Below are 10,230 nucleotides of genomic sequence, written 5' to 3'. Positions count from 1 at the left end.
GTGAGTCTTCATGTGCTGCGTGAGTCTCTTCTGCATGGGGTAGACACGGCCACACACAGGGCAGGGGAAGGAGCTCAGCTTCGGGGTCTGGGAAGGGACAGAAGGGGCCGGGTGGAGAGAAAAGGGGAGGAGAGAGGGTGAGACCATGCCTCCTCCCCCACCAACCCCCCAGCCACCCTCAAGCAGGCTCCCTTCCCGGCCTGAGGCCCCAGACTCACCGGGTCTGGCCTCTTCTTCCTGGGGGAGAAAGGCACAGGAGTCAGACCATCTTGTCCCCAAGCCCACCCCAGACCCTCCCCCGCTGACCAGACCCATCCTCGGCCCTGTCCTCAGCCCCAACCCAAGCCCCTTTCTCTTAGAACAGTATTCCCCCAATGGGAGTTCGCTGGGGAAAATGCCAAGAGGTGTGCTGTAAATAAAGTTTTGCAGTCATTTAACTTTAGGAACAGTGCATTCTCTCTCTCTCTCTCTCTCTCTCTCTCTCTCTCTCTCTGTCACAAAATGCATTTGCATTTTAAAGGCTCTGAGAAGCTCTGCAGGGAAAAGAGCTGTTGAACCAGGTTTTCGACCTGGTGTCCCTAATCTTACGTGGACATAGAACTCCCCCTCCCTTTTTATTTTTTTTTAAAGAAACACCTAAAAGCGGGAATTCCCTGGCTGTCCAGTGGTTAGCACTCAGCACTTCCACTGCCGAGGCCCGCGGTTCAACTTCTGGTCGGGGAACTAAGATCCTGCAAGCCGCACTGTGATACTTCAGTGAACAATCACTAGGCCCTTCAGGATCTTTGCTTTTCCACCCACTTGTCCTACATCTGCCCTATCAGTGCCATGAGAGATGGAGTATGGACGTGGAGCCTGGAAGACCTTCAGATCATTTTCTGAGACCCTTTAGGTACACGATTTCCTTTAATCACCTCAGTAGTGACTGTCCCCAATTTACAAAGCTCGAAGCAGGAAAGAGACCAAATAAGGGACCTCTAGACCCTGACACTGCCCTGTTCTGAGCCAAGTGATCTGGGATGAATCGCCCTGCCTTTCCCCCATCTGTACTGTGCTGCAAAGGGGGCTGGCCCCGAGCAGGGGCTCAGTAAGGGGGAATCCGTGGTTACCCTGGGCCTCCACTTCCCCACCCCCACTGACCGGTCCCGGCTATGCACGGCCGCGTGCCGGATGACATCCTTCCGGTAAACACTGGTGTAGCTGCATTCATCACACTTGTAGGGCTTACTGCCCACGTGGTTGAACATGTGCTCCTGGGAGAGAGGCAGGACAGGGGGCTGGGGTGTAGCCTTCCTTCCTGCCTACCCGCCCTGTGCCTACAGCCGTAGAGGCGCCCCCTCCCCACTGCACGCTGGAACAACCCCTGCTCCCCACCCCTACCGCAGGGGTCCAGAGAACAACTTCTAGGTCGGGGTCTGAGGGAGGAAGCACCGTGCGCACAAAGCACAGGGGCTCTGGCCATCTGTGCTCAAGCTACCCCCGACCTCCACCCGTGGGCAGCTCTGCCTCACTTTGGCCAAGCCAAGCTGCAGTTTCCTGCGCCAGTAAAATGGGGCTCTCAACACCTATGACCTTGTTGGGCTACGTGAGATGATAAAAAGGAACCCCTTTCTTGAGACACGTTACCGCCACCAGCTGGGAGACTTTCTAACGCACTGAATTCGATTAAAGCAGTTGCACTGCCACCTGCCCGGTGTGGTGGTAGTGAGGCAAGTCTAAGACGATGTGATGCCACCATGCAGTGTAAGGCCTACCACAGTGCGCCCTCGGCCCAGACGCACACCCTGACACGGGGCAGGAGGGTGACCGCGGGTGCAGGTGATCTCCACTCCCTCTGGGGCCTTCTCCCATCCAGCGTCCCTTCTCCCCTTGCCCTCCCGCACCTCCACTTCCCTCGGCCACACCTTGAGCGAGGACCAGCGGCGGGAGCGGTAGCTGCACTGCAGGCACTTGAAGAGCTGGGGGTTGCCAGCCTCGTGGGAGTTGACGTGGAAGCGCAGGTCCTCGTGGGACAGGAAGCGGGAACCGCAGATGCGGCACAAGAAGGGCCGCAGGAGGGGTTTGGGTGACTTGTAATAGTACCTGCCAGGAGGGTGTTGGGGAGAGGTCTGGCTGGGCCAGGGGTCTGGCCACTTCCCCCTGCCCCCAGCCCTCATCTCTGCTCGCCGCCGTACTTGCGGTATTTCTTGCCGAGGAAGCGCCTGGAGGGTCGCCCACGGCGGCGGGGCGGGGCGGCGGGCTCGTCCTGGCAGGACGGTGCTGCGTTCTCCACATCTGACTGGCTCATGCCAGGTTCCACAGGGGGCCGGTTGGCCTTGCCCAGGGCCACCAGGCGTCCCGGGCCTGAGGAGCTGGGTGCCTCGGGGTCTTGTGGCTCCAGAGGGCTCTGTCCAGTCTGGGAGCTGACCAGAGGCTCTCCTTCCACACCTGCCATGGACACACCAGGACAGATGTGGACAGCTGTGCCAGAGGCCAGCCAAAATATCCTCCCCCCCACACACCGTCACAGACCACCGATAGGCCCGTCAGGTCACGGGACAGACGCAGGCAGCCCGTGGTTAGAGGGCAGCATGGACATATGGCTCCTCCTGCAGCTGACGGGCTGTTAGCACAGCACGACTTAAATGGGACAGTCTGGAGCAGCACTGGGAGAGCTGGGACCTCGCGGCCAGGAGACCTGCGGGTAGGCTAAGCTGTCATCGACTTGCTGTGTGTTCTCAGGCAAAGCCACTCCCCTCTCTGAGTCTCATTTTCCCCGTCTATCAAATGGATATAATTGTTGCTCTAGTGACCTCATGGGAACGTTCTAAAGTCTGGGGAGCAACAGCAACACTTAAACACTGGTTTTCCCAACGGAGACTGTGTAGTTGGAGGGCAGACGGGAGAAAGGGAAGAGACATCACCGCACACACTCGCAAAGCCTCTGACATCTGAACATCCGAATGCGTTACCTATTCAAAAACACTAACAGCATTTCAATGTAATGTTTTAAAAATTCAAAATTATATGCCATTTTGTTTCTTAATGGGGTGCCAGGTTATTCAGGTGTGTTCACCTTGTGAAAATTCACTGAGCTGTGAATTCACTAAGCTGATTCACTTAGCATACATGTGCTTTTCAACACATATACCTCAGTAAAAAGTTATTTGAAAAAATAAGACTAAAAAATACAACACCCACAACTGCATGTACAAAAACAGCTACGATGTATTTTTTCCCTGTCTATTTAAGCCTTAAAAAACAATCCTAAGAGGCGGGTGCTATCACCTCCGTTCATAATAAGAGAATGGGAGATTCAAGAGGCAAAGTAACATGCTCCAGGTCACACAGCTGGTAGGTGGCAGAGCCGGCATTCATGCCCACAGCGGGTCTTTCCTGTCCCCGGCTTGTAATGCTCCAAGTCCGTGCTCCTCCAACATAGTCTCAGACCTCAGACTTATTCTCATTTTAGTAATAATTCTTAAAACTTATTAGTTCAGTACTCAAACTTCTGTGCTGTGGCAGCTTACCACCGAAAAGCCGTTTCAGAAAGCTGCCATATCCTAACTCTCAAGCTTGGTATGGGAGAGCTTCCCCTTTACGAGGAGGCCTGCAGGTCACCCCGGTGGGATTGAGACATGCTGCTCTGCAAGCATGTCTGCAAGGGCTCCATGGAAGCAAGCGGGGAACGAGGCCACCCCTGGGCCCCACCGCACAGCCCCGCCCACAAGTAAGTCTCACCATCCAGGAGATCCGAGGTCTCCAGGCGAGGCAGCTTCCGGGGCCGGCCAGGTCTCCTGCGGGGTCTTGGTATACTGGGAGTGGGGCGCTGGGGCCGTAGCTGCCGGCCCCGGGGCTCATCCTCAGCAGGGTTATAGTCGCTGTCCTCTGTGGGGACAGCAAAAGAAGGGGGGGCATCAGCCTTGACCTTTCAGTCCTGACCCCTTGCCAGCTTCCCTGGAAAGAGGCCCACTTCCCTATCCCTCCCTGCCTGTTCCTCCCTTCAAACCCACCAGTGATGCCTCCTCCGGGAAGCCCTCCTGATGTCCCCCTGGCTAACTGTGAGCGCCACTCTCTGGCCCCTGCAGTCCTTTCTCTGTACCTTTCCTAACACCTACCACTAGCTCAGATGGCACCTTTATGTGAATCAGAAAAAAGCACTCCTTCCTCAATACACTTTACGGCCATTGTTAGAAAACAGCTGCCTAGTCACTCCAGTCTACAAAGTACGACTATGCTATCCATTGAGGGAGCCAGTAGCTCCCTCACTAGCCATACGTGGCTACTGAGCACTTGGAATACGCCTAGACTAACTGGAGACATAAGTATAAAACACACAACAGATTTCCGAAAATTAGTATGAGAAAAAGAACGTAAAGCTTACTAATAACTTTTTATAATCATTGCATATTGAAATGATAATACTTTAGACATAATGGGTAAATAAAATATATGACAACTTAAATTCACCTTTTTCATTTTACTTTTAATATGACAACAAAAAACACACGTGGCTTCCATTCTGTTTCTGCTAGACAAATGTGAATGTGACCCTCTTGGACACAGTACTATTTTTCAGCGCATGGCCCGTACAGCTGCACACAAAGCTCCTGGTCCCAGAGCTCCAACTTATCTATCTTATGCTGGAGGCACTCGTGGCTGCGTGTGCGCCAGTTCCTCTTCCCTGGCCCTCCCTACAGGCCAGGGGGAGCTCCGTATTTGCAGATGTGGGTGTGGGTGACAGGACCGAGAGCCATGGTAGCCTACCTTCCAGGTCATCGATGGCGCCGGCGTCTATGATGTCATCATCGTCTTCCTCCTCTGGGCCCTCTTCCTCCTGGGTCCTGGCGGAGGCACCCCACTTCCGCAGACGTCCCTTTTTTCCGGTGGCGGTGGCTGCTAGCGGTACAACAAGCTTGCTGCATGTGACTCTTGGCAGCCCAGCCCCACCTGTGGAGGCGGCCAGGCAGGCCACCGTCAACGCACCTGGGCAGAAGTGCCGCTCCCGCATGTGGCGCAACAGTGTGGCCTTGGCGCTGCTCCGGTACTGGCACATCTTGCACTTGAACTGCTGCACCACCACCACCTCCATCATGGCCTCCAGGCTCTGCAGGTCTGGCTCCTCGGCGCCAGAACCCAGGCATGGCTGCGCTGGGGAGCTGGGTCCACCCTGTACCTCCTCAGGTGGCTCCAGGCACGTGGATGTGGACGTGGGGCCATCGGCTAGAGCTTCGATGGCTGCCAGGCTGTGGGCCAGGGTGGAACTGGACATCGGTGATGCCATGGGGGCCCCTGGGAAGGTGAGGGAATCAGAGGGGAGGAAGTGGAGGGGGAGGCTGGCCACGAGCTACAGCTGCCCCTCCCAGGCAGGCCCAGGGATCCAAGAACCCCACTCCTCACCAGAGTAACAGTGGAGGAACTGAGAGGCCCAAGGCAGTGGAGAAGCTGCCAAGATCACACAGTGAGTCTACGGCAGAGCCTCCCTGTCCGACTCCCCCGCCCACGGCAGGGTTCCCTGGGTCTGGCGCCTGGAGTCTTACCATCATCTGGTCCCTGCAGGATCAGGTACCGTGTGGTCTCGGACCCACTCCCCTCAGCACTGGTCACGGTGATGCAGCCTGGGCAGAGGTGTGAGGAGGGGATGCACAGCTGATAATGACAATTGTCACTGCCCACACTCATTCTGACTCACCCGTGAGACTGTGAGTCCGCTGCCCCATTGCCCACTTCCCGCCCAGGGCAGGGCTGTTGATAGGTCTGCTGTGTGTGACACGCTGGCCCAGCAGCTAGTCCACAGCTGCCCACCTTTAACCATTAAAGGAGGACTGGCTTTTCAGGCCATCCCAGGGCTTTTCCAGGTGCTACAACCCTTACACAGATCATTATTAATAGAAAGTAGTTTGGTAAATCATGAGCACCCGCTCTGGAGTCACTGTCTGAGCTCACGCCCCAACACTTGCTGATGACAGCGGGTACATTAGTTTACGTCCTCTGTGCCTTGGCTTTCTCATCCAGACTGTGAGAATAACAGCATCTACCTTTTGGGGTTACCAAGAGGATTGATGAACTACTGCAGGTTAAGTATTTAGAAGAGACTCCAGTACAAAGTTAGGTGTCACTGTTTCTATACTTATTGAGTGCTTATCATATGCCAGGAACTATACTGTACTATCTCATTAAATCCCCACATCGGGGCTTCCCTGGTGGTGCAGTGGTTGGGAGTCCGCCTGCCGATGCAGGGGACACGGGTTCGTGCCCCGGTCCGGGAGGATCCCACATGCCGCGGAGCGGCTCGGCCCATGAGCCATGGCCGCTGAGCCTGCACGTCCAGAGCCTGTGCTCCGCAACGGGAGAGGCCACAGCAGTGAGAGGCCCGCGTACTGGAAAAAAAAAAAAAAAAAAAAAAAATCCCCACATCGTTTATGAGACGGGGTTACTGTTTCCATGTTACAAACTCAGAGTGGTAAGCTTATCTGCCTGAGTCTGCACAGCTGCTTCTGCAGGGAAACCCTTATCTTATGGGGCAACTCTTGCCCCCTGTGACCTGACTCACTCTGGATGAGGTCGGGCCCGATGGTGGACTCGATGATCTTGTCAATAGCTGAGCCCAGGTCTGAGGAAGAAGCCGTGCAGTCGGACACCAGCATGTTGGGGTCTGGGAGTGCGCTGGAGTGCACCAGGGCTGGGGGGCCGCCTGTCACCCCTGCCACTGGCCCGTGGGAAACAGAAGATGAATCAGGGAGGTAGCCATGGGGCAGGGGGTCTGTGCTGGAGCTGCTCTCGGATACCTCCTCCTGGGGGACAGGAAACAGGCAAAGGGGGAGTTTAGGAGCCAGGGATGGGGCAGGGCAGGCTGCCCCCACCCTGGCCCAAGGATGTGGTAGGTGGAGCCACCCACACCCTCACCCCCATTGAGGACCAGTGAGAGAAACCCTCTAGTCACAGAGCTCCCCCAAGAACAAGCGCCAGGGTCCCTGGCGCTGGCCAGGTACAAGGCCCCACGTTTCCCACACCTCACACAACAGCCAGGTGAGGCTATTCTCGTCAGGCTTTCAAATAAGCTGTTCCCTCTGCCTGAAACGCTTCCTAGCATCACACCGTGGCTAACTCCTACTCAGCCTTCTCACTGCCACTCACCTGGTACCTCTCCTGGGAAGATGACCCTGACCCACAAAGCCAAGTTAGAACCTCTCCATCCTCAGTGCTATAGTCGCCTGTGTCCCGCCATCACATTATGGTTCACTCTGCAATGTTACGTCTCCCAGGTCAGACTCCATAAGAGCCATAAGAGCCACATCTCTCGTCTCCTGCTGTATCCCCTGGGTCCAGCACAAGCTGGGCACATGCTAAGTCCACCTCTGCTGAATTAATAAAACCCCTGGACCCCAAAGTGGGGGCTGCTGTTGTGCACCTCTATAATGTGATGTCCTGAAAATGATCACTGTCTTGCAGACCATGACAACGGTAATGGCTGACACTTATTGGCTGCTTACCATGTCCTGAGCCCTGTGTTAATTACCTTGCATATATTAATTCATTTAGTTCTCAAAAAAAAAAAGAGAAAAACCTATTGAGGCAAGTATGTTTATTATTCCCATTCTATAGATGAGAAAACTGACAGCTAAAAGTTTGGGTAGCTTATCTAAGATCACAGAGCCAGGAGGCGGCAGAGCCAGGAGACTATTTTACAAAGCGTTTCCAAGAAAATGTCTGGTGGTTGCTCACAACAGAGCACCCTCAGGAGTACGTATTTCTGCTCCGTTTTAAAGACTGACGACCGAGGTTCAAAGAGGTGTCCCAGTGAATCAGTGGTACAGCCAAGACTTGAACCAGGTCACCTGCATCCCAAAGAGTGAGAACAGTGGGTAGTGCAGTGGGTCAGCCCACAGCCTAGATTTGAATCCTGGCGCTGTGTCTCAGTTTGCTCCTGAGATTTGGAAAAGAGTGGTATGTGCCTTACAAGGTATGAGACTTAAATGAGAAAATCCACGCTAAGGGCCTGGCATGGTGCCCGGCTCACAGTAAACCATAATCAAATATTAGCTATAAGCAAGCCTTGCTGGCTTCTTCCCCTTGGTCGCCAGGCACTGCTGCCTGCGGTCCCTGCCACCACCCACGCCGGCAAGCAATGTCCATACCAGAGAGCTGGTGCCGCGGTCCGAACTCTGCCCCACGCCAGAGTCGTCGGCCTCGGCTGGCCCCGGAGCGGCCGCGGCGTCGCTGCTGTCGGCCGACACGGCTTCTGAGGTGCCCACACCCAAGCCGCTCTCAGAGGGCTCCTCGGGCCGGCCAGGACCAGGGGCCGTGTCGCTACTGCTCTCCACCTCGTTCTCCTCCATCGGCTCGGGGGGCGGCCTGATAAGGGGGCCCAGGGTCCGGGGCCTTTACTCTGCGAGAAGAGGTGACGGGGGCTGGAACAGGTGGGCTTCATCTCGGGTCCCCGCGGCGCACGCAGCTGCGCCCATATGCCCATTTCGCAGATGCAAACACTGAGTCGCCGACGGGGCGGGGCTTTCTAGTGTATTGCGAGGGGAGCTTCGAGAAAACAGGACCAGGAAGCCTTGCCTCCCAGTCTCGGGTCCTTCCCCCATCCCCGGAGAGTGGTCAGTGGCGGGTAATCTTGACCCTTTGCTCCTCCCCTCCATGATTCCCGCAGAGTGGTTCACTCTACGGACCCCGGCCGGGCTCAGTGGCTCAGCCCTTCGGTCCCCCGAGTCCCCCCGGGTGCAGAGTCGGTGGTACAGCCCGCAAGCCCCCCAGGTCAGCGGCTCGCTCCCCCCTCCCCTGGTTCCCTTGCGGAGGGGGCTGACAGCGACGGTCCCGGGGCCTGGAGACTCGGGGCTGTCCCCGGCGCTGCCTGCGCTCCAGGCCCGACGCCATCTTGTGGCGGCTCCGGGTTTCCGCTCAGGCAAGTGCGAGAGCGACTAAAGGGCCTGGGACCCCGGGGCCCTGTTCGGACAGCCCCGCCGGCCCGGGACCTCTCCACCGGGTATCCCCGCAGTGTGGCCCCACTTCACGGCAGGGTGCAGTGGGGCGACCTGACTCCACCCGACGCTCACCTGACGCTTTCGTAGCTGCGTTCCTCTCCGACTCCGGCATCGACGAAGTCGCCATCCTCTTTCCCCCGCTGCGGAGGGACCCATCGACCTTCCGTAGGCCGGGACTACTTCCTACGCCGGCCCGGAGAAAGACAGGCTTCCAGTGTGCTGGAAGGTGGCCCCGAGGTCTCAAAACCATAATAGAGTTCTCAGAGAATATAGAATTTTACATGTCTCCTAGTATGGGTGACGGAGTCCTCTATGGGTTAGGAGCTACTTTCTCTCCGGCGGAGGAATACATAGGAGTGGCTACGTGACGTCACTGCTGGGTCCCTTCCCTGGGCCGCAGGGTTGGGCGCGGCTAAGGCTGGCCCCACGTCCGGGGGCGTGGCTCCCAGTGGCCTGACCACGCCCTTCCCGGAACAGCTCAGAAAAGCGTGAAACGGATGTTTTGGCTTGGTGGGAGAGGAGTAAATGTTATCGGTCTTTTCGCCTGGCTTTCAACCGATTATTTTACGCTCTCATCGAACCCAATCAAATCCTTCCCGATTAGGTTTGACGTGTCCTGGGAAGAGGGGAGCATATAGTCCTTGTTTTACTGATGGGGAAACTGAGACCCCGAGATGGGAAGTGGCTGGTCCAACGTCACATCAAGTAAAAGGACTTGGAATGCAAGCCCCGATGGCTGGAGTTAGGGAAATGGAGAAGAGTTAGTGCAGGGCCCTTACTGAGCTCTGTACACGTATTTGTTACATAATAGAGCTGGGAAGTCAAGGCATTCTCCACAGCCTTTCTCTGCTCAGTGTAGATGTATTTAAAGGTCTGCAGTCTTTCAGAAAGGTATGACCGTCCTTCTGATGCCCGAAATGCCACTTTTGGCAACACCCTCTGCTTAAGCCTTTTTGGCATTTTGCGCAGGAACCTGGCGCCCCGGTTTGTCCTGAAGTCTCTGTGTTGCATAAGTTGTTTTCGTCAATTGAAAAATACAAATTTGGGGGGGGGTGGGGTGGGGAGGGCGGGGAGAATCAAAAAAAAATCCTGCAAAGAAAACTTATTTTAAAAGATAGGGTGCTTTGAGCTGTTATGATTTGTTGTACCTGAGTATGAGGGGGTTTCCCTGCTCCTTTCCTAGGAGCAGGTTTTTAGGGGGAATAGAGCATGAGGTCTCTGGATTGGCTATGCCCCTTCGTTCCCCCTCACCCCCATTCAGCAG

The 10,230-nt window shown here is 55.9% G+C and overlaps 1 protein-coding gene across 2 annotated transcripts in view; it reads right to left on the bottom strand.

Moving 5' to 3' along the window:
- Window positions 1-9,140, bottom strand: part of ZNF335 (zinc finger protein 335) — a 19,936-nt gene extending 10,796 nt beyond the window's left edge. The window contains exons 1-12 of one of the 2 annotated variants that reach the window (XM_024746767.1): window positions 9,039-9,140; window positions 8,118-8,368; window positions 6,533-6,773; window positions 5,520-5,597; window positions 4,966-5,271; window positions 4,747-4,878; window positions 3,721-3,867; window positions 2,175-2,427; window positions 1,905-2,082; window positions 1,141-1,253; window positions 219-237; window positions 1-87 (exon numbers count right to left, since the gene is read on the bottom strand). In XM_024746767.1, coding sequence (XP_024602535.1) covers window positions 1-87; window positions 219-237; window positions 1,141-1,253; window positions 1,905-2,082; window positions 2,175-2,427; window positions 3,721-3,867; window positions 4,747-4,878; window positions 4,966-5,271; window positions 5,520-5,597; window positions 6,533-6,773; window positions 8,118-8,318 — 1,755 coding nt within the window. In that variant the 5' untranslated portion in view covers window positions 8,319-8,368; window positions 9,039-9,140. Of the gene's footprint in view, window positions 88-218; window positions 238-1,140; window positions 1,254-1,904; window positions 2,083-2,174; window positions 2,428-3,720; window positions 3,868-4,746; window positions 4,879-4,965; window positions 5,272-5,519; window positions 5,598-6,532; window positions 6,774-8,117; window positions 8,762-9,038 lie in introns of those variants that run through there. The other variant, XM_024746768.1, reaches the window with a different exon arrangement.
- Between the last annotated feature and the right edge of the window lie 1,090 nt (window positions 9,141-10,230).

This window comes from Neophocaena asiaeorientalis, unplaced genomic scaffold (genome assembly GCF_003031525.2).
Source record: "Neophocaena asiaeorientalis asiaeorientalis breed wild unplaced genomic scaffold, Neophocaena_asiaeorientalis_V1.1 scaffold132, whole genome shotgun sequence".
NCBI lineage: Eukaryota > Metazoa > Chordata > Mammalia > Artiodactyla > Phocoenidae > Neophocaena > Neophocaena asiaeorientalis.
The sequence above is the reverse complement of the archived record's forward strand: the minus strand, read 5'-3'. Positions and strand labels throughout refer to the sequence as shown.